The following is a 25,216-nucleotide window of genomic DNA, read 5'->3' on the forward strand; positions in this document are numbered from 1 at the left end:
CATCACCGCCTGTCTCATAATACAGATTTATATATACATCCACCCATTTTGATAATATATTCAGTGCTGACACTAAGCGCAAATGTCAGTTCAGTAGGGTGACTTCGTACTGAAGTTAGACTGCATTTTTCAAATTGAAACTCAGTGTCAAATAAGCAAAATTCAATGAAAATACGTTGCTTCCTTTTCGAAACATAAAAGTTGTTGGTATCATGTGCTGTTGGTATTTTGTTTTTGTGTTTGTAAATTTGGCTTATCCTTGAAGGCTTTATAGTCCGAAATGAGGGCACTAAAATACTAATTTGACTGGTCATTGGGAAAGCTGCAATATTACGTCAAAAGCAATGTTGAATCAGCAGCTTCTCAAAATTTGAGAATCTGTATATATGGTTTCATGATTATGTAGGACTTTTGTTTGGAGCTCTTGTATGTGATGTTGCTATGCAAATTGAAACAGCATTCTGCATCATTAGTTAATTCCTGAAAATGATATACCCTCTTGAATTTAATTTTATCAAGATGTGGTTCAAGAAAGATTTATTACTGTGCATTTATACCATTATCGTGGTTCAGAGTTATTTTTACACTTATTGAAAGGTGGCTTTAAAATAACTTTGAATATGCTTTATTCATTGTTAGTTATTGCTGTAAGCCACATTGCCCCTTTAAGGATTATGCTATTTGATTAAATGTTCTCTGGGATCTAAGAATGTTTACGGAGATTTGCAGAGGCAATCTGTCCAAAAGCACATGAACACCTTGCTGAAGCTGCTGGTATAAGTCTGTAAACTTTTACAATAGGCCATTCAAAATCCACTGAGCCCAATTCTTTGTGAGCTTTATTTTGGTATAGTTTAATGGGAGAAATGCTGCATGCTGCAATTGATCCATTTTATGGAACATGAGCAATGAAAGAGAAATACTACTTTCTGTAAATTTATGGCACCGTCTATGCTCTTGTATCTATGCCTCTATGTTAATGTGCTGCAGAAGGTAAAATATTAAAGGTGAAAAGAATGTGTTATTTTATTTATTGACTTGGTGCCTATCCAAGAAATTACATGGTATTGCACCAGCTACAGAAATTAGTGCTGCTGCTATTACAGCCCCAGGCACCTTAGTTCATTTGTGATCTAGAGTGATGAAACAAGTTTACATGTTATCTCGGTGACCAAGTGGGTTTGCCAAAGTGCTTCAATGCCTTTCCGCATCTTAAAAGTGTCATGGTTGGTAAGATAATTAGCTGCTTTCAATGACCCCTTATGTCAGTCAAAAGCAGGAGATTCAGATGAGAGATAATGGACATGTGAGCGATAACAGGTTATGGGGAAGTAAATGGAGAATGGGAATGTACTGAGTGCTGGTGTAGGGTGTATGGGCAGAATGGATTCCTCTTATTTAAGAAAACGTGAATTATGAGACATAAGATTAGTGAAATAAGAATAATAATTGCAGCAGGATTCCAAATTCTAAGATTTTCCATTTGTGATACATCTATGAAAAGTTGATGTTTTGGGCCATGGCCCTTCATCAGGATGTCTTGGCCCGAAATGTCGACTGTTTATTCTTTTCTGTAGATTCTGCCTGACCTGCTGAGTTCCTCCAGCATTTTGTGTGTGTTTCTCTAGATTTTCAGCATCTGCAAAATCTCTTGCATTTTCCATTTGTGGTGGATTTTCTTACATGCAAAGCAAATACCATCTCTGTGGGTCATCAGGAAAAGGAGCAGGAATTGGCTGTTTAGCTCTGTGAGCCTGTTCCTCCATTAAGTAAGAGTGGTTGATCTAATTCTGGCTTCTATACCACTTTCCTGTTCTACCCAGTACCTCTCGACTCCCTTGTAGTTCAGTTGTCTGTTAGCTTCTGAGTTAAACTATTCGATTACATTCTCTCCACTACTTTCTTGGAGAGAGAATTCCAAGGCTTCAAATCCTCTTGCAGAAGAAATTCCTACTGCTATCCATGTAAATAAGCAACACCCTATTCTGAACTATGCACTCCAGTCTTGAATACCCCCCCCCCACCTCCCCCCGGAGGTAACATCTTCCACCCTCATCTGATCATCATGATCATCCTCAGCATTTTGTATTAACAAAGATCACTTCTCATTCTTCTGAACGTCAATGGGTAAAATTTCAATTTTCTCGAACTCCTCATGTATCATCCCAAGAAACAACAAATGAGCTGTTCCTGCAAAGCATTCACTGTAGGCAAATATCCTTCCTCATCTTTCTTTTAAAAGATTCTTTAATTCATTTTTAAAAGCTTATTATTTCACTAGATGATAGGAGGCACATGAATTTATACTGGCTCGCAAAGAATCTTCTTAATCCCATTCCTCCACTTACTTCTCAGTCCTAATCCCTCTCATATTTATTAATTCTACCCTGGTTTCTCCCGGCACCCACCTACACTAGGGGCAAGTTGCATAAACCAATTAATCTACCAGCCAGTAGATGAAAATGAAAGTGTGGAGAACTTGGAAATCTGCAATAAAAAATGAAAATGCTGAAAACATTCAGTTAATCTGGCAAGAATTGTAGAAATTGGAACAGCATAACATTTGAGGTCCATGGCAGGTAAAGAGAGATACTGGCGGCAGAATGGATGAGAGAGGCAGATGGAAGCTCAGACCACTGAACACAAGGGCTTGGCAAGGCATTCACTTAATCTGCAACACTGATCACCTGTTGGTTTGTTTGCATTTTTCTTTTTGATATAAGTTTGCCACCTTCTGTGCTCTGCACACTTTTGACTAAGGGCTCTCTGTTCACATATCTCCTTTAGGTAGTACTTTAAATTATCAAAACATTAGGACGGCAGAACAGTGGCATTCACTACCTGTAAAAGCACTTGTGCAATCGGAGCTGAGATTGAAAGGTGTCTAATGGTCCAAAGTTATGAAGATTAGAAAACTGAGGCTGATAATCGTATATACAGTAGATCAATCAAGATCTCACTCAATAGTAGACAGCCTCCAAGAATGAATGGCTGTTCCAATATTGCTTGTAAAATTCACAGATATAATAAAAAAAAATGTACTTTTTGTATTATGAGCACACACTTGATATCTAGATCTTGGTAATAATATTTGTTTTCCTTCAACGAATGTTTTCCTTAAACTTCAGAGTGATGAATTAATTGTAGAGGGAGGCAACAATCTTTCAATTAGTGATGCCTTTCTGCAGACTGAAGTTTCTAAAATTATATGTTCTCAACATTTCAGTTTTCATGAATTTCTTTCAACAGCTCAGATGGTCATTTCCACAGAAAATGTCATTTCATTTTAATTGCAAGAATTTTTATGAATTCTAATTAGCAGAAACTCCTGTATCGGCACCTCGGATTTTCTATTTGGCATGCACACAGTCTGTCACCATCTAAAGGCTAACAGCTGCTAACAATCACTCTAAAATACATAGTGCTTGCTTTAAGTGGATAACTTTCACTAAGAAAGTTGATTCTAATATAACATTCTTTAATTAACAGAGGAGCTGTTAAACGTGGATCATTCCAGGCACTGCACATTAAAGTCATGCTCTGCCTATTAAAAATGGAATTTATAACCAGAAAAATTATATGTGTGGCAGTTAAAGTCAAAAGAAAACATGAGTGACTCTCTTCCTGAATTTTCTTCATTTGGTCCACACAAATCCTGTAAAGCTGGGTGTTTGAAGTGTAAGAGACCAATCGTTACTCTAGGCACCCTGCCTATACCGTCCAAAACTAATTCCTTCTTCAATCCCCAGAGTCATCTGCCTTCCTCTGCTCCAACTACTTTTCTTTCATCAAGATATAATAGTCTCTGCTTCAGTACCTGCTAGCTGAGGATTAGATGTTCCATTTTCTTTTCAATATTTGCAATTTTTCTTAAGTCATTTGAAATTGATAATCCTATGAAACAGACACTTCAATCAGAGGGATTACTCCCTTTCTACAACCTCTTAACATCATTCATCATTTATGCAACATCTCCTCATTGTTCAATGTTTAGTATCTGCTCATAATTAACAAATAAATCAGACTCTAGACTTCTTTATGGTAGGAGATGCTCATCAATAATAATCACTAATATTGTTATTAAACAATAAGTAACCCTAACAATTTCTGCCTTTAATATGGATCTGTGGTGCATACATCACAAGTTCATGCAACTGCGCTGATTTCAATGCTCTGAGCCTATTATCTGTTTCGACATTGCACATCACAGAGGATTAGGGCATTTCTCTTATCAATTCATGTGCAATTAAATGTGGAAATCCATACTTAAAAGGCAAAAATTGCTGTCAATATGACAAAGTAGCAGTGGCAGCAGACCTGAAGGCCTTGCCATTATCATCATGGTAAAATTCAACCTGACAGTCATTTATAAATACCAATTCCTATTAACTTTTCAGTTATTTCCTCAACTGACATTCTAATCTAAGGAAATACACATTTGAATACTTAGATCATTCATGTTCTTGAATCTCCATTCCATTCCTGATCGCGCTTCACTGGCATTACGTTATCCACCTTCCACATTTTCCAGCATGCCCAATGCTTTACTCAATTACCTAGTTTTCAAACTACTTTCAATTATGCTGTCCTTATGTGCATGTACTAAACGAAACCAATGAGCGATGATATGACAGTGACCCAGAGGGTAATTCACCTCCAATCCATACAATTTTACAAACTTTAACCCTTTTTCTTATTATTATATATTTGCCAACCTTCATTTGGGCTATAGAAGTGTACTTTCTCTGAAGTTATTTATTGAATACCTGCTGAAAGTTCACCCATAATGCACATGCTGATGTCCTTTGATTGCCTGGTCACGAAAAACTATAATGGTGACATGTTGCTTCTTCCCTGTGTCGTTCCAATTGATTGGCATCTTCGTTTAAGGTTCTCTAGAGTATCCCAAACATCTGCCAGTTTATAATTGCCTGAAGTGCAGCATAAGATATAACACCATCTGTAATGTTTTGTTTTAGGGGTGGGGGCAGTAGAATGCACTGCACATTTGTGTCAGAGATTTTATGTTATGTGTTGTGTCTGTGCACAGCTGCATATATACTAAATAAAAGCACGCACGCGGGGAATGGTGCGTTCACCTTGCAGCAAGAGAGAGAAGGAGAACGATGTAGATGCATAGACAACAGATCAATACGTAATGCTAAAGGGGGACCATTGCTCTAAAATAAACAGATCCATACATTACACTTCCTCCCCCTTTGGATCAATGCAATACAGAACTGCATATGTACAAAAAATTCAACTTCCCTTTCATAAACTCATATTCCAAATAAAAATGCTTTCACAATAACAGTCCATAATTAACTTCACGGCTCTAAAGGTTGTCTTTTGGGTGGCACACTGCTTCTTTCAGGATAATGCCTCCAGACCTGTGGAGTGGCATCAGGTTTGGTAGGTGTCTGGTCCACGAGAGTGCTCTCAGTTTCCAATGTCACGTTGATGTCAGTGGAATGATCATCACTAAGAGGTAAGTCCAGAGCCTGTAATGTGTACATCTTGTTGAATGCAGTCGACTCATGTGTGCTCTTCGGTTGAGCATCCAATATCTGGTCCATATGACATCTCCATGTCTGATCTCCAGCATCCACTGTGTACGTCAGTGGTCCACTTCTTACAGCTATCCTACCAGATGTCCATTTGTCTTCTTGGTAATCACGCGCTAGGACTTCCTGTTCAATCTCATAGCTTCTAACTGCTTCACTTGGCAACTGGCTGAACTGTTTATTCTGCATTTCCATCTGTAGATCTGGTTTCAGAAGGTCTACGCAAGATCTCAGATTCCTGTTCGTAGACAGTATTGCAGGTGTTTTATGTCATCATATGAACAGAAAAGAAAAAAAAAAGAAGTGGTCCATCTTGTGCTGTAGAGAACTATCCTCCTTGTCCAACACTTTAATGGACTACTTAAAGGTTTGGAAAACCCTTTTAGCTAACCCATTCATTACTGGGTGGTGAGGAGCTGACTTGAAATGTCTGATGCCAGTTTTCTTCATGAACAGTCAAAATTCTTCTGTCATATATTGTGGTCCGTTGTCACTCACAATTAGTTCTGTTAAGCTATTTCTGGTAATGATGGTCCTCAGGGTAGAGACAGTCTTTGCTGACGTGGTTGACTTCATTGGTAAAACCTATAGCCACTTTGAATGAGCATTCACAACAATCAGGAACATGGAGTCCATAAATGGCCCAGAAAAGTCAATACAGTCGGCCCTCCTTATCCGCGGGTTCCACATGCAAAGATTCAACCAAACGCGGATCGGGAAAACCCGGAAGTTCTCTCTCCAGCACTCGTTGTTTCAGCATGTACAGACTATTTTTTCTAATCATTATTTCCTAAACAATATAGTATACCAACTATTTACATACATTTACATTGTATTAGGTAGTATAAGTAATCTAGAGATAATTTAAAAGTACAGGCAGTCCCCGGGTTATGAACGAGTTCCGTTCCTGAGTCTGTCTTTAAGTTGGATTTGAAGTCGGAACAGATACATCCGGTATTATTTAGCGTCAGTAGTTAAACGTTTGTCTTAGTATATAGTATACATTTTACCTTTCTATGCATATAAAACACAGAAGAAACGTTATGTATTTCAACAATTAAACCACTGCATTGCTTAGTAATTAATAATTGTAGCTTTCATCGGGGCAGGGCCTATCACATGCTCCATTAAAATTGTTCCGATCGTTGACCGACTGTAGCCTAATGCTTTTCCAATGACCAACGGCGTTTCACCTCTTTCCGATCGCTTTATTACTTCCACTTTATTTCCAATCATGATCGTGATTATTTTCCTGAACAGAAACACTGCGGATTCAGAGCTGCTCCTGCTCCTAAACTCCACCGCACTGAGACAGGTTAAATAAGGTCCAGGGTTCTGCTGGGTCCTAAGGTCCACCGTATTGGTCAGGCTCAATAAGGGACTTGAGCATCTGCGTTTTGTGGTACCCGCCGGGGGTCCCGGAGCCAATCCCCCGTGGATAAGGAGGGTCGACTGTATGTACTCTTTGCCATAGTGGTGACAGCCATTCCCAGGGGTGCCTTTTTAATTTTTTGACATTCCAAACAACTTTTGGCCAAGACATCAATCTGTTTATCTATTCCTGGCCACCTCTCATAGCTCCAGGTGAGACTCCTCATCTTGACTCTACCCAGGTGTCCTTCATGCAGATTCTCTAACACTTTGGTGCGTAGTTTAGAGGGAACCACAACACAAGATCCACACATCGGCATTCTTTGACAAACTTACAGTTGGTCTTTTCTCACTGAGAACTCTGGAAACATAGGGTTATCATGAGCTGGCCATTCTTACATGGTGATATCATAGACTTTTGTCAGTGCTGGCTCATTCCTTGTTTTCCTTTATATTTTGGAATTTGTTACCAGCAACTCGTCCATCAATGCTATGCGGAACACTTCTGCTGGGGCACAGTATGAAGACTTTTCTTCTTCAGTTGCCAGTAGTGGAAGATATGACAAGGCATCAGCGTTGCTGGTTTGTTTGATGCCCTTGAACGTTATGTCATAAGACTGGGTTCCAAGGAATGGTGCCCAACGTTGTCATTAGGTAGCAGTCATCACTGGAATTCCCCTCCTAGGACTGGAAACGGACACAAGGGGCTGGTGATCAATAACTAGCATAAGCTTTTGTCCATAGAGATAATTGTGGAACTTCTTTATTCCCCATACTAAACTCTTGGTCAATCTGTGCGTAGTTGTGTTCTGCGCTCATCAGCGATGTTGAAGCAAACACAATTGGGTGTTCAGATCTATTTTTTATTATGTGAGAAAACAGCTCCAATATCATAAGGGGACGCATCACTTGCCAGTCTGATGGACAGAGATGGGTCATAATAGATGAGCAGTTCATCAGATGTTATTAGTCTCTTTGTTTCCTTGAATGCTCTTTCACATTTTTCTGACCATTCCCACTTTTCTCCTGTCTGTAACAGTGCGTTCAATGGGTGCAGCACTGTAGCAATGTTTGAGAGAAGCCAGTAGTAGTAGTTTACTAGACTGAAGTATGACCTGTGTTGTGACACATTTTCCGGTTAGGATGCCTGTAGAGCGCTGTTTCAATTTTTTCTTGTGACTTATGTAACCAGGCTTGTCAAAGACATGTCCACAATATGAGATTTCATTCTTGAAAAACTCACATTTCTCTCTCTTTGTGCTCAAACCATACTCACTCAGTGCGGCAAACATTTTACCAAGGTTCTGGAGGTGCTCTTCATCATTCTTGCCAGTCACAATGGTGTCATCAAGGTAACATTGTGTTCCTGGGATATCTTGGAGCACTTGGTCCATTGTTCTTTACCAAATTGCTGGAGCTGATGCGATGCCAAAGACGAGACAATTATAGTGAACAGTCCCTTGTGAGTGTTGATTGTGAGGAACTTCCTGCTTGACTCCTCAATCTCCATTTTCAGATAGGCTTGTGACAAGTCAATCTTTGAAAACCTCTCCCTGCCTGTCAAGAAGGCAAAACTGTCTTCTATTTGTAGCAGGGGATTCTGCACAGTACACAGCACCAGATTGATGCTCACTTTGAAATTCTCACATATGTGAACGGCTCCGGCCTTTCCTTTATTGATCTCCAGGAAAACGGGCATGACCCAATCACTCCACTCCATCTTGGAGAAAATTCCAAGTTCTGATGTTCAGCATCTACTTTGGAACATAATGCATAAGGCACTGGACATGTTTCATGGAATCTTAGTGTTGCACTTCATTCAGTTCAATTCTGGCCTTTATGCTTTTGAGTTTACCAATCCCCTTCTCAAAACGCTCTTGTTAGCATTAAGCAGCCGTGCCAGTCTGATTTGTGTGACCATTTGGCTGCCGTTGCCTGTTGATACCAATCTGAGAGCTTTGATTGAGTGCCAGTCTAGTTGGATTTTTCTCAACCATTCATGTCTGAAAAGTGCTGGCCCTCCACTTTTTAATACACAAAGCTCTAACTACTGTGCTTGGCCTCCATACATCACGCTCACTTTCAGTTTGTCTTTGAATGACACTTTTTCACCTGTTTAAGTCTTCAGCATCACTGAGGTCTTCTCTAACGGTATCTTAGAAAATAGTGTGTTATATTCAGCCTCAGGAATTATGGACCCTGTATCCGGCCTATTTTCAGTTTAACACCTAACTCATCTGTTGTGATCCAAATGATTTTATGATCTGCTTCAGTTATACTATGCTGTATTAGGCATGACAGTTCTCCTTTGTCAGACTCTGTGTTGTCTGATTCTGTTTTACATTCGGTAATTTTATGCATTTGCTTAGTTTTCTGTCTGAGACTTTTCACTTGGTTGTGCTTTTTGTCTGCCTCACACACTCTCTCTGCGTGACCTTGTCTGCGACACTTCCTGCAGACTTTTCCTTTGAACCAGCAGTCATTGGCATCATGGAAGGATTTGCCACATTGATAACGTTTTTGGTTTTCTGTACCATTCAGGGACATTTTGTGCATTTCACATTCTAACTTCATTTTCTGTAGTTCTCTGCAGTCTCTAACGATATTGCAATCGTCCATACCCATTCTGCCTGTAGCCTCATTTGAGAGTTTTGACTATGCATGCCCCATGCAAGCCTGTCCATTAACGCATCAGAAAGTCCATTTCTAAAGTCACGGAACTGAGAAAGTTTGTGCAGTTCTGCAAAGTACTCGGAAATGCTTTCAACTTTTGACTGGTTCCTTTTGTAAAATTTAAATCTCTCAGCTATTCCAGGCAGTTCAGGGCTCAAATGATTTTGTAAAATAGTAACAATTCTATCGACAGCCTTTCTTGCTGGCTTTACAGGGGTTACTAAGTTCCATAAGAGACTGTATGTTCTTGAGCCCATTAAGCTAAGAAGTGTAGGGGCTTTCTTTTGTTCCTCCACGTTGTTTGCGCTACAATACAGTTTAACCCTCCGATATACAACTCCCAGTCTTCACTAACACTATCAAATTTGTCAGCTCTCCTGACTGAAGCCATCGCCATGTTATTTTCACTTTAAATTCAGCACCTTTCACTGTTACTATGCACTGTACTCAGGTGTTTGTAAGCATCTGTGATGGCCTTCTCATGCGGTTTAACTCTCACTGTTTCGTCCAGTAACTGTCGGTGCAGTTTGTAGTATCTTCTGACATTCAGGTTTGTACTCATCAGCAATTTGTTGTGTCTGTGCACAGTATTAAATAAAGCATGTATGCAGGAGATGGCTTTAACTGGTGTATTCACCTTGCAGCGAGAGATATGGAGAATAATGTGAATGCATGGACAACACTGCATACGCAGACAACAGATCAATACGTGGGGGGGGGCAGTCATTTCCCTAAAATAAATAGATCCATACATTACAATTTGCAGCTCATTTTATAGGCTAAAGCCTTTAGTTAAGCTATGGATGAAAAGAGGATGAGTTAGTGAGAGTTCAACAGCAGAGAGCCAGTTGTTGCATCCAGCAGGAATATAACAGAGTTGGATGTACCTTGAGCAACATGCTCAAAATCTGGAGGAAATCAGCAAGTCAAGCATCATCTATGGAGAAGAGTAAATAGTCTATGTTTTGGACCAAGACCTTTCATCAGGAATGTACTTTGCTTCCCTTGGCTCGTTATATGTTTATAAATGCAACTTAAGTTCCACCTGTTCCAATTTACATTCTTAAAATAGGGTCAATAGGATCTAATTTCAACCTGGTTAATTGAATATGTGGTTTACGAGGAGGACACCAAAAATCTAAAAATACATGTAGGTAAATGAGGAGAATGGGAAAAAAATTGGCAGATGAATGCAAGAAATTCACATGCAGCAAGTAATTAGGAAGTCTAATGGAATGCTAGTTGTTAGTGTAATGGATCCAAATCCACAAATCACAAATCAACAAATCAAATATCTTCCTCAAAGAAAGAAATACCTCCACTTCAATGAAGGAATTACTGCTTTAATTGGTTAAGAAAACTAAAAACAAAACACGTGAGTTTCACTCAAAATGTCATTCAGGACTCAATCTTTTTCACATTGCTTGGATAATATGCCACAAATAATGATTCAATTAATCTTTTCATTATATTTGAAAACATTATTATAAGCTGTAGTTGCTAAAATGCTTGCTATCCTAATTTTGATTGTAACCATCAGAAAACCAAAGGCCTCTCCAAATCTCCACAAATTTCAAACACAGCATGCCAATTCACAGGGAATACAAGTGCAAATATTTGTTTGAACGCTATGGGCCAGATGGCCAGGGCTCAATTTGGCCCACAGGCTGTATCTTGGCAACCTTTGAATGGTCCAGTATAGTATTAAGAAGGAAACATCTCTGTCCTTTAATGCACCATTCAATCACATTGTAATAGATATAGGATTTTATGCAATACACACAACACACCATTGTGTCCAATTGTTTAGATAATTGGCCTTGCAATTTACTCTGATTTTATTTTTCTGTATCTGTGAATTGGGATTTTAATAATTTGTTCTCTTATATTTTAGTACCTACAGACTAGTTAGAGATCAGCCACACCTGGGCTTACAGAAATAGTTGTATAATTTACCTACATTGATTGTCTTCCTCTAATGATAACAATGGACAAATGATGAAGCAATTAATCCATAACTCAAAATATCTCACCCCCTATCACGAAGGGATCCAAAAGAGATGAAAAGTCTGAACAAACAGGTGTAGCCTTTAAGGGCAAGCTCGAACAAAGGGATGTAACCTTAAAAATTAGACCAAAATCTTTTGGGAAACAGCAAGAAGGAATTTTTAACATACATAATAGGCCAGTAGAATGGCAACAGCAGAAGAGACCATTCAACTTTGGCCATCATTAGAGGAATGAAGCTGATTCATTCCAGGTACTCTGCAGTTTGATTTTGATTTGAAGTACTGATCAAGTATTTGAAAGCCACATTTGAAAGTCTTTCCTGCCAGGCAATGCATTTTAGACTCAAACTGCTCATTTTAAAAAGAAGTATTTTATTTCTGTCATCTTAAATCTTTGACAGTTTTTTCCTCGCCTTTCCCGCAATGGGAACAGGTCCTCTGGATCTGCTCCTGCTGGAACCTCATCATTTTGATAATATCGATCATATCTTCTCTCAAGTATTTCAGATCTAAGAGTAATCTCAATGCCTCCAACCTTTTTAGCTAGCATGACCATAAGACTTTGGTGCAGAATTAGATTATCTGGCCCATCAAATCTGCTCTGCTATTCGATTATGGCTTATCCCTCTCAACCTTATTTTCCTGCCTCTCCCCATAACCTTTGGCACCCTTACTAATCAAAAACATACCAGCCTCTGCTTTAAATACCGAGGACTCTGGTTTATTGGGACACATCGGGACTAGTACAATTTGGCTCAAGTAAGCTGCTGCCCCATTTAGCTAAACTTACATGGAAATAATTGAAAAGGTATAAAAATGACAAACTACCATTTAACTGAATAACAAAGTATGTACAGTCGGCCCTACTTATCCGCGGGGGATTGGTTTCAGGACCCCCCGCAAATACCAACATTCACGGATGCTCAAGTCTTTAGGACCCAGCGGAACCCCGGACTTTATTTAACATCTCAGTGAGGTGGACATTAGGACCTTGCAGTGCAGCTGTGAATCTGCAGTGTTTCTGTTCACAAAAATAATCATGATCGCGATTGAAAATAAGGTGGAAATAATAAAGCGATCGGAATGAGGTGAAACGCCATCGGTCATTGGAAAAGTGTTAGGCTACAGTCAGTCAACGATCGAAACAATTTTAATGGAGAATGTGAAGGGCCCTGCTCCGATGAAAGCTACAATTATTACTAAGCAATGCAATGGTTTAATTATTGAAATGGAAAGGCTATTGATAATTTGGTTAGGTGATCAAAATCAGCGTAATATGCCTACTAGCCTTACTTATTGAAATACGTGTGTTTGTTAAGTGTTTTATATGCATAGAAAGGTAAAATATGTACTATATACTAAGAAAAACGTTTGACTAACTGACGCTACATAATACCGGATGTACCTGTTCCAACTTCAAATCCGACTTAAAGTCGGACTCAGGAATGGAACTCATTCATAACCCGGGGACTGCCTGTACTTTTAAGTAATTTCTAGATTACTTATAATACCTAATACAATGTAAATGCTATGTAATTAGTTATTATACTGTATTGTTTAGGGAATCATGACAAGAAAAAATAGTCTGTACATTCTCAAGCAACGAGTGCTGGAGAGAGAACTTCTGGGTTTTCCTGATCCGCAGTTGGTTGAATCTGTGCATACGGAATCCGCGGATAAGGAGGGCCGACTGTATTTAAATGAAATACAGAGCTTTGTAGTACTACTACAGCACCACAAAGCTCTGTATTAGTTTCTAATAATTATTGACGGAGGAATTCATTCAATGTACATTTTTCAACTAGTGTCAAATCACCTTGTGGCATCTTGGCAAGGGTCTGAATTCTTTAAAGTGAAAATTAAAAGCAAAATAATCAAAAATCTCTGCTTTTTGTATCAGCGTCCATCAGAGCAAAGGAATGACATAACACAAGGACATGTAACTGGTGCTACTTAAAAACTGTTTGCGCTAAGCATGATGTAGGGTCTCATGCCTCACAAGTTCATGCGACTGATGTCACTGTACCTAGGCCTTTCTGGGTCATTCCTGGAACCATTCCAGTAAGGTTCAAGGGTGCTACACAAGGAGAATGAAATAATTGTTATTCCAGATCCAATGCAGCACAAAAATAACACACAATAAGATAAGGCATACAATAATAATAAAAATACAATAAATATAAGTACATAAGATAGCTTATATACTTAGATTGAATGTGTATCCATTAAGTAACTCTGGACACAGGAGTGTCTGTGCATTATGTGACTGACAGGAAATGATCAGGGAGCGATGGATGGGGGTGTGGAGGGGAGGGTTAGTGGATAGAGGTGTTGATCAGAATAACTACTTGGGGAAAATAACTATTTTTTAGCCTGCTGGTCTTGGCATAGGGGCTACGTAGCCTCCTCCCTGATGAGAGTGGGACAAACAGTCCACGAGCAGGGAGGGTGGAATCATTCATGACGTTACTGGCCCTTTTCCTGCACCTTTCTGTAGACTTGTCTTTGATGGTGGGTAGGCTGGTGCCAGAGATGCTTTGGGCAGTCTTGACTGCCCTTTGTAAAGCCTTCCCGTCTACTACGGTGCAGTCTCTGTACCATGTGGTGATGCCAATTGTTGGGATGCTCTCTACTGCGCATCTGTTGAATGGTGTCAGTATAGATGTCTACAGTCCAACTCTCTTCAGCCTTCACAGAAAGTAAAGGCATTGGCTAGCTCTCCTGATTGTATATAATGTGTTCTATAATCATGAAAGGTTGTAAATCATGAAAGGTTGTGGTAGTCCTTAGAACAGGTTGAATACCACTTATACGAAATTCCAAAGTCTCAAATTCTTTGAAATTCAATATGTTTTTGTGAACACTGACATGACTTCACAAATGGAAAATTCCTTAAGGAAGGGTTCCTAGCCAATGTGCACGTCTTTGTGCATCACAGGCAGTTCTTAGAAAATGACCCTGTATATATAATGAAAGGAGTTAATGAAAGCACTGCGTAAAGCAAAAAATGAAGATCTTGATTGTGTAATGAAAAAGTGGATTCATTGGCATCGAAGTGATCATATGCCACTTAATGGTATGCTGATCACAAAACAAGCAATGATCTGGAAATCAAAGGTAATTGTGAATATTCATCAGGCTAGTTACAGAGTTTTTTTAAATAAACATGGCATTACATTTTAAAGATTTAAAAACATTTAAAGAGCCTGCTGATAACAAAGCAGCAGAAAAATTAATTGATGAATTTATGAAAATCATCACTGATGAAAATCTAACACTGGAACAATTCTACAATGCTGAATATTTTTATATCTTACATAAAACCATAAAACAGTAAAATACAAATACAGTGTATGGTAACCTTTTAATCGCAACACAATCAGGTGGAGACTGAAATCCTGCCGTTGTTTGTTGTTGTTCAACATCAGATTCAGGTATTCTCCTGAAGCTGCTCTGCTGCCTTTGTTAACCCTGCACACATTATATTTATGGTATGTAATAATTTTTACCAATAAGTACGTATGTATGCTGAACAAATGTAAGACAAAGACTGCTTACCAGTAGCATATAAATTCAGAGTTGGAAATGATGGCAATTCCAAACTATCTCATGTATATTCCAAAATCCAAAAGAAAACCAAAATCCAAAACACTTCCTGCCACAAGCATTTCGGATAAGAGGTGCTCAAACATCTATAACCTCTTGATCTTCAAATTCTTCCTAAAGTGTGATGGCCTAAACTGCATGCAATATTCCACCATTTTATAATGACCTTTCTGGTAACATGGTGGCATGCTTGGGTGCAGTGGCCTCTATGGGGCCAAACAAAGGTGTCATTGTCTTTCTAAAAATGTCCTTTTTACAATCACAAGTTACTGCTCGACATTAAGAACTTCAAGTACTGCAGTTCTGCCCATCAGTAGAGGAGCTGGACTTGGTGCAGACTGTGTTGCTACCTGCTACAGAGAGGCATCAAAGTTTCTGTAAGAAGGCAGCATGCAGGCTAACAGCAAGTGATTGTCAATGTTCCTTCTAAGGTGTGCTTGTGTTTGCCCACACACATCTTTTGCTAATAATGCACAGAGGAATTTAAACTGACTGCCACTCTCCACCTCGTTGGCATGTTAAGTATATTTCATGATTGTACACAATCACATTTCCTTTTCTGGTTTCTGATGTGGACGGTGTTAACAATGTGGAGTTTGTGATGATTTGTCTGCAGATTTTAGAACTGGATGATTTATACTGTTTTTATTGAAGAAATTATTGAGTCACTATGTCGAATTCCAAACATGCAAAGGATGTGAAGCGCTAAAGAACTGCTGGTTCATTTAAATCAGAATGACTTAAAGAAATAGTAGAAACTGCTACACCGAAAGTTCCTGAGGTCAGCAATGTGCAGCTACTAGAAATATTTATATACAATACAGAAACTGGTATTACCTGCATTGTTGTTGTTCGTCCTTTGGAGTCGAAGACGACCACGACTTCTGTCAGGTGGAGGGTTTGTGACTGTGGGTCTGGGGGTGGCTGGTGAGGCCAATCCGGGCCCTGAAAGCTCACCCACATGTGGGACACATGAGGGTAGGTGCTGCAGTGGAAGTGGAGGTAGCTCGAGCCTTGCGCGCGACGCGTTTCCTCTGAGTCTGATTTCTGCTGCATACACTCCTTTAGTGGTCCTGCTCCACCAGGTTGGGCGGTCCAGAGCAAGCGATTCCCAGCTACTGGGATTGATGTTGAGGTCTTTGAGGGACACTTTGATGCAGTCTTTAAAACATTTCTTCTGCCCTCCAACTGAGCGCTTGCCCTGGCTCAGCTCTCCATACAGCAGCTGTTTTGGTATTACTGTCAGACATCCTGATGACATGGCCAGCCCATCTGGCTTTGGCTTTCTGTAGGAGGGTGTAGACGCTGTGTAGATGCAATACATGACCTGCATGTATTGTCATGATGTAAAAACATTGCTGGAGAATTTGCAAGTGGGAAGAAATGAAGACATATTTGGAAGCTTGACTTTTTAAAATGTCCTTTAGCAAGCAAGTTACATATGGACAGTGTGCAAAAGCTCCAGTGACAAAATCCTTCATTACCCGCTATAGCCCTGCTATGTATGCCTTGTGAGAGCACAGATGAACAAGAGTGAAAATGGCCAAACCCAGAGGAGATCAGAGTTTTTATTGACAGTGCTTTGCTAGCTGTTGAAATGAATACCTCTATATATAAAATTCAGTGCGCACATGTTATTGTCACTAGGCAAAAAAAATTACACAGGACAAGATTTTGGCATACACTGTTCATTAAGAAATTTAAAGAAATTTAAGAAATTTAAAAGTGGATAAATCTCCGAGTCCTGACAGGATATTCCCCAGGACCTTGAGGGAAGTTTGTGTAGAGATAGCAGGAGCTCTGACGGAGATCTTTCAGATGTCATTAGAAATGGGGATTGTGCCGGAGGATTGGCGTATTGCTCATGTGGTTCCATTGTTTAAAAAGGGTTCTAGAAGTAAGCCTAGCAATTATAGACCTGTCAGTTTGACATCAGTGGTGGGTAAATTAATGGAAAGTATTCTTAGAGATAGTATTTATAATTATCTGGATAGACAGGATCTGATTAGGAGTAGCCAGCATGGATTTGTGCGTGGAAGGTCATGCTTGACAAACCTTATTGAATTTTTTGAAGAAGTTACGAGGAATGTTGACGAGGGTAAGGTAGTGGATGTAGTCTATATGGACTTCAGCAAGGCCTTTGACAAAGTTCCACATGGAAGGTTAGTTAAGAAGGTTCAGTCATTAGGTATTAATGCTGGAGTAATAAAATGGATTCAACAGTGGCTAGATGGGAGATGCCAGAGAGTAGTGGTGGATAATTGTTTATCGGGATGGAGGCCGGTGACTAGCGGGGTGCCTCAGGGATCTGTTTTGGGCCCAATGTTGTTTGTAATATACATAAATGATCTGGATGATGGGGTGGTAAATTGGATTAGTAAGTATGCCGATGATACTAAGGTAGGAGGTGTTGTGGATAATGAGGTGGGATTTCAAAGCTTGCAGGGAGATTTATGCTGGTTAGAAGAATGGGCTGAACGTTGGCAGATGGAGTTTAATGCTGAGAAGTGTGAGGTTCTACATTTTGGCAGGAATAATCCAAATAGAACATACAGGGTAAATGGTAGGGCATTGAGGAATGCAGTGGAACAGAGAGGTCTAGGAATAACAGTGCATAGTTCCCTGAAGGTGGAGTCTCATGTAGATAGGGTGGTGAAGAAGGTTTTTGGAACGCTGGCCTTTATAAATCAGAGCATTGAGTACAGAAGTTGGGATATAATGTTAAAATTGTACAAGGCATTGGTAAGGCCAAATTTGGAATATTGTGTACAGTTCTGGTCACCGAATTATAGGAAGATATCAATAAATTAGAGAGAGTGCAGAGACGATTTATTAGGATGTTACCTGGGTTTCAGCACTTAAGTTACAGAGAAAGGTTGAACAAGTTAGGTCTCTATTCATTGGAGCGTAGAAGGTTGAGGGGGGATGTGATCAAGGTATTTAAAATTTTGAGAGGGATAGATAGAGTTGACGTGAATAGGCTGTTTCCATTGAGAGTAGGGGAGATTCAAATGAGAGATAGATAGATAGATAGATAGATAGATAGATACTTTATTCATCCCCATGGGGAAATTCAACTTTTTTCCAATGTCCCATACACTTGTTGTAGCAAAACTACCGTAGATTCCGGATTATAAGCCGCTACTTTTTTCCCACATTTTGAACAGCTTTGAACTCTGCGGCCTTTAATCCAGAGCGGCTAATACATGGTTTTTTTTCATGCCGCCTCGTAAACATTTTGCCTCGTAACAGTAGACCAATAAAATTGATGAGTAGTTCACAGAGGTCCAATGAAATTGTACGATAAATCAAGCGCACTTTCACAATTAAATTATTGTAAATCAGTCATTTGTACTCACCCTCATCAACATGGAAAACACTCGAAGAAAAGCAAGACCCGAGCGCGTCAGACCCGAGCGCATCAGACCCGATTAGACCCGATCGCTTTACGCGAGCGCGTCAGACCCGAGCGCATCAGACCCGATTAGACCCGATCGCGTTACGCGAGCGCGTCAGACCCGAGCGCATCAGACCCGATTAGACCCGATTGCGTTACGCGAGCGCGTCAGACCCGAGCGCATCAGACCCGATTAGACCTGATCGCGTTACGCGAGCGCATCAGACCCGAGCGCGTCAGACCCGAGCGAAAACGCTGCTTTTAAGTTAAAGGCGATCAATAACTTTTCCTGGTAGGCTGCAGTATATATATTTTTACCAGTCGCTAGGAGATATTGGAATGTTGTTCGTGCTGTTCAGTAAAAAAGTATATGCAACGTAATTTGTGTTACCGATACGTATGTATATTTAAAAGTAGCGGTGCGGCCTAAAATCCGGTGCGGCCTTTACAATTAAAAAATTGATTTTATTTCTAAAATTAGAGCCAGCGGCTTTTAATCAGGTGCGCTCTGTAGTCCAGAATCTACGGTAATTACATACAATACTTAACTCAGTAAAAAATATGATATGCATCTAAATCACTATCTCAAAAAGCATTAATAATAGCTTTTAAAAAGTTCTTAAGTCCTGGCGGTAGAATTGTAAAGCCTAATGGCATTGGGGAGTATTGACTTCTTCATCCTGTCTGAGGAGCATTGCATCGATAGTAACCTGTCGCTGAAACTGCTTCTCTGTCTCTGGATGGTGCTATGTAGAGGATGTTCAGAGTTATCCATAATTGACCGTAGCCTACTCAGCGCCCTTCGCTCAGCTACCGATGTTAAACTCTCCAGTACTTTGCCCACGACAGAGCCCGCCTTCCTTACCAGCTTATTAAGACATGAGGCGTCCCTCTTCTTAATGCTTCCTCCCCAACACGCCACCACAAAGAAGAGGGCGCTCTCCACAACTGACCTATAGAACATCTTCAGCATCTCACTACAGACATTGAATGACGCCAACCTTCTTAGGAAGTACAATCGACTCTGTGCCTTCCTGCACAAGGCATCTGTGTTGGCAGTCCAGTCTAGCTTCTCGTCTAACTGTACTCCCAGATACTTGTAGGTCTTAACCTGCTCCACACATTCTCCATTAATGATCACTGGCTCCATTTGAGGCCTAGATCTCCTAAAGTCCACCACCATCTCCTTGGTCTTGGTGATATTGAGACGCAGGTAGTTTGAGTTGCACCATATCACAAAGTCCTGTATCAGTTTCCTATACTCCTCCTCTTGTCCATTCCTGACACACCCCACTATGGCCGTGTCATCAGCGAACTTCTGCACATGGCAGGACTCCGAGTTATATTGGAAGTCTGATGTGTACAGGGTGAACAGGACCGGAGAGAGTACGGTTCCCTGCGGCGCCCCTGTGCTGCTGACCATCGTGTCAGACCTACAGTCTCCCAACCGCACATACTGAGGTCTGTCTGTCAAGTAGTCCACTATCCAATCCACCATGTGAGAGTCTACTCCCATCTCCGTTAGTTTGTGCCTTAAGATCTTGGGCTGGATGGTGTTAAAGGCACTAGAGAAGTCAAGGAATGACATGATTTGAGAGATAGGGGGCAAAAGTTTAAGGGAAACACGAGGGGGTATTTCTTTACTCAGAGAGTGATAGCTGTGTGGAATGAGCTTCCTGTAGAAGTAGTAGATGCCAGTTCAGTTGTGTCATTTAAGGTAAAATTGGATAGGTATATGGACAGGAAAGGAGTGGAGGGTTATGGGCTGAGTGCGGGTAGGTGGGACTAGGTGAGATTAAGAGTTCGGAACGGACTAGGAGGGCCGAGATGGCCTGTTTCCGTGCTGTGATTGTTATATGATTATATGATTACAAATTAGAAGGAACTTTGTTGATTGCTTTAGACAGTTTTCTTGTGACCGCAAGATCCTGTTGGACGTTGGTAATGTAGAATGCTGCAAGTCTGGTTCACTGGTTTATTGGTGGGACCGACGCTGGGGGAGCTGCATGGCCTCAGTTGTAGCGAGGACTAGGCCTGGTGCTGTCATGTCACCTGTTTGTAGCTGCCCAGGTGAGAGGCATTGGAATCGGTGTAGTGCATCAACATCGCTCTCCAGTCTTTACTTGGTGAAAGGCAATCTGCATTGTGTTCATCTACAGACTGCTGTGGCATTGTTTTTGTTGACAATATTAATGGACACAGACTTGGACTTATTATAATTTTTGTGTGGCTATATGTTTGCTGCTATCTTTTATGTGCTATATGTGCCTCATACTGTATATGGCTGTTGGTACTGTGTTTCGCACCTTGGCCCTGGAGGAATTGCTGTTTGATTTGGTTGTATTCATGTATGGTTGAAGGAGAATTACATTTGAATGAGTTATTATAACTCTCTTGCTTCATCCCTCCATATGAAGTTAAGAATCCAGTATTTTTTCACAATTTTCTCTAACTTCTCTACCAAATACTAACACATATATCCGAAGTTCTCTCTATTCTTACACTCTCTTGAGGATTGTAATGAAAGATGAAGTTGCCTTTTCTTGTTCTTCCTTCAAAAATGTATAATCTTCATGGTTAAATTCAATTTGTCATGTTTCCATTCTTATTTTTTTAACAAGACATAAACACTTGCAGAATATATAATTAATTGCTATTGTGGTCATATACACTGAGTATCTGTCTGAAGTTACAGTTCATCATAAATGACTATAAGATGTGTTGTTTCACTGCATTTAGTGTTGCTATTATCTTTTACAGCCCCACTAACAGACAAACCGCCCAAGCTACTCTACCCTTTAGAAAACAGGTTAAACCCTGTGGAGGCACAGCTTGGTAAGTCAGAGTTTTCCTTCCTATTCGTGCTATGGATGCGGTACCTGAGGTTTCTGAGGTGCTCATTAATTGTGTTGCTCATGTACTTTAACAAGGTAGTTTTTTGTTGATCCTTACATTCATTTGTCTCATCTATATGGTTTGCAGAAGCTGTTAATGACAATTGTTGCATAAATTCTGTCAGCTTTGCATTACAACGGCCTAAATCTATCAAGATATTGTATAATACTGCAATTTTTTTTTCTGAAGCAACTACTTATGAAAGTATGTTTGCACTTTTGTACAATTGATCCAATATTATTCAGTAGCCTGACTCTTTGTGGGTTATAGGTGCTTCTATGATGCAATTACAACTTTGCCACTCGCCAATTATGTAGCCATTCAATTTTGAGATTGTTATTTGTTCTGACTTATTTTATATTTGCAGTTTATATTTAGTGCAGGCACGGAGGCTCTAAAAGTAATGTTGATATTTGAAAATGCCATGTTATGGCACATTCAGTAAAGTTCATACAATAGCATTTCTCCTACAAGACCCTTCTTAAAATAGGAATGACTGTAAAGAATCATGATCAGATTTAATATTCTTTTACCTCTGAAACATTGTGTTGATGATATCAGTGAGATGCTGGTGTAGATTAGTGAAGGAAGTTTAAAAAACAAATTTATATTTGCAGTTAACAGCACACACTCTATCTGTTATATACTTTACAGGTAGTTCACACCCCAATTCTGATTATTTCAATAATTTTCATATACAATACAAGAAGTTAATGAATATTTGTTATACTGTTGTATCTCTGTGATTTCTCTCAAACTGAAGATGCCCAACCCCAGTCAGTGAGTATTCTGAGATAAAATGCATAGAGAATTTAATTTCACTCTATGGTTAACCTGGTATAAAATGAGATAATATTTCAATTCCCAAATGTGATGATCTCTGCACACAATTATACCGATTATATTTCAATGTTACACTTAGGTAAACCTGATCTATCTCCTCTGATCATTTAATCACAGACCATAAATCAGAATGAGAAGATGAACCCTGGATTATGGATGCTATTTCAATGATTCCTTATTCGGATCATGAATACTAACTAATTAGCTACCTTTCCCATGGTTCACATTACCGAGCTGATGCAATACATTTCAGCACCATGTCTTATTGATGAGAAGGCCACTGGGTTGATCAATCTGTTTTTATGTTAAACTTTTTAAACACATCATGAGGTAACAGAGTGTAACTAAAAGCATATTATTACAACATCTATTTTTGATGCCTTAGTTTTGAAAATATTTCAAATTTTAATTATACTCACTACTTCACCAGTAACTTGCCCCTTGTCTGAGCTGCACTAAAATCTTAACAGGAATATCTGTAAATGCTTAATTGGCATTTTGTGTTAAAAATTATATTGCATTGTGGCAGATAATGTAACAAACACATTACTAATTCAGACAAAATCCAAAAACTTGTCAGATTCTTTGTGAAGGAACAATAGCTTGCAGCATTACTAAACTAAAGGGAATATTTTGTATGTGTGTGCTCGAATCTTAAATACCTGTCTGATTACTGTATGTTTTTCAAAATGGGCCATTGGCATTTTGTATTAATGAAGCTTTTTTTTTATCAGTTAAAGCAAACTCTTTGTTTGCAAAATATAGTTAGATTTGGCAGTCATGATGAAGTCAAACTGTAGGTGTTTTACAATCTCAATTACAGAAACGTGCATAGATGGAAGCAATTGAGTGGTTAGTCCCACTGCTCACAGTAACACATTGTTAATGTCTTTATTTTAGTTTTTTGTTTGGCTTGATAAATATTTATGCCACGGAAGTATAAATGAAGCCCGCAGTTGACACAAAAACACATCAATTATTAATACAAAATACAAGCATGCAATAGATCCCCAAAGCAATGAACTGAACAGAAAGAAGGGAAAAAGAAATCACATACAAAGGACAATAGGAGATCAAAAGCACATTCCCTATACAGTTAGGAGTATTTTAATAGAAGAAAAGAATGGTTTCTGGAAAGCAATATAGATGTAACTGCTGACTTCCACTGGTAAAAAGAAACCTTTCTTTCTTATGCAGCTAATAGATTTAGTTAAGGATGTTGCCTGGTGGCATAGTTGTATTTCGTTTCATCACGTTGACTTTTGCTGTAATTTCAGTGTGGGCTGTGATCATGTGGCCAGTTGATGGCCGTAGTGAATCCACCACCTGATCCCTGTGGTGAGGGCTCAGCCCGTTTTGTGGGCTGACTGCTTAAAAGTGCATCAGGCTAGATGAATGTCCTTGACTGTGAGTCTTGCTATCTTGCTCAAAGCTAAAACAAACACTGATGGGTGATGAATCCATTCCAGTGGCCCAGATTTTGCAGTTGAATGGTGATTAAGATATTATTGACATCATTATTTTATGAAATTGGTGCTAACTTTTGGTGATAGCAACATCTACACTTAAAAGTGGAATTACTGAAGTTATCATCCTTGAATCCCTGCTTCTTGACAGGATGAGTCTTCTTTAGTTTAATCTTCACAAATCAGTGTACTGATCAGAAACAAGGAATTATAAACTAGTCTCAATGTACATAAAAACTAAAAGTCTTAGACTTTTTTTTTGCCATGGTGTAAGTGCATTTGAAGTCAGATCATAAGCCATTTCTCTGGTCCCAAAAAAACAGTTTCTAAACTGTGTGAATTGATATTCTCTTGGAACAGGATTCCAAAGATTAAGTCAGATTAGATTATCTTTCTTTGTCACATGTGCATCGAAGCATACAGTGAAGTGGCATCATTCTGCGTCAATGACAACACAGTCTGAGGACTGTGCTGGGTGCAGCTTGCTAGTGTCCCACGTTTTCAGCACCAATATAGCACGCCCATAACTCGATGTTCAATGGATAATAGTATACATTGTTTTGATTATGCTTATGTTATATTTACTCCTGTCTTAATCTCTTGTATGCACCCCATTCATAATGTTGTACTCCCTACAAGTGTTTAAAGGATGAGTCTTTTTTTCATTTGCTTTCTTTTTTCCAATCAGTGAGTATTCTTTTTAATAGTTTCTTTAATGTTTGAGGGATAACCTTGAATCCAACAGCACATGAGATTGGAAAGGATACAGCACGCTATCCATAGGGTCTTTGTGAGTATTTTGTTTTGTAATTTCAGTGCCTAGCACAATTGTTTTCCTGGTAACAACAAAATTGAAGCTGTAGTGTCAATTTTATCATGTAGCCCACTCGCATGCTAATTAAGAAGTGGTCTTCATCAGACAAAGCAGAGTGTATGCACTGTTTGGCAACATTTCCTGTAATCTCACAGGATGGGGAATACAACTTGTATCTGTAAGATTGTGTTTAATAAAGGGACACATAAAAATGGAAGTTCATTCCTAGAATTTTCCCTAGGTGTCACAATATCCTCTCAAATGTTGGCTAATCCAGTTAATAGTTTTGGATAAGAGTGTATGGAATATTTAATTTTCCCTGCAGTTACTCCACATCTTTTCAGCATAAGTACGTCAGATTTTGATTTCGGTAAAAATTCATTTTAGCTCATCCATAGATTAATCTTGCTGCAGTAAGATAACGGTGGAGACACTCTTAGTAAGAAGTTCATGGATTCAGGATACAGAAGCAATGTAATATATTAGTTTGCAGTGATCTGCCTCTCACCCTGGAGTATCAGGAATCAGCCTGGTGTTACGTTCAATCTGGTAATTTCTCAAAGCCGTCAGTGGCTGCC

At 39.4% G+C, this 25,216-nt stretch overlaps 1 protein-coding gene across 2 annotated transcripts in view; it reads left to right on the forward strand.

The window, feature by feature from the left end:
- Positions 1-25,216, forward strand: part of LOC140727831 (interleukin-1 receptor accessory protein-like 1) — a 1,400,327-nt gene that overhangs the window by 1,001,930 nt on the left and 373,181 nt on the right. For both annotated transcript variants that reach the window (XM_073045632.1, XM_073045631.1), the window contains exon 6: positions 21,381-21,455. In XM_073045632.1, coding sequence (XP_072901733.1) covers positions 21,381-21,455 — 75 coding nt within the window. The remainder of the gene's footprint in view (positions 1-21,380; positions 21,456-25,216) is intronic.

This window comes from Hemitrygon akajei, chromosome 5 (genome assembly GCF_048418815.1).
Source record: "Hemitrygon akajei chromosome 5, sHemAka1.3, whole genome shotgun sequence".
Lineage (NCBI taxonomy): Eukaryota > Metazoa > Chordata > Chondrichthyes > Myliobatiformes > Dasyatidae > Hemitrygon > Hemitrygon akajei.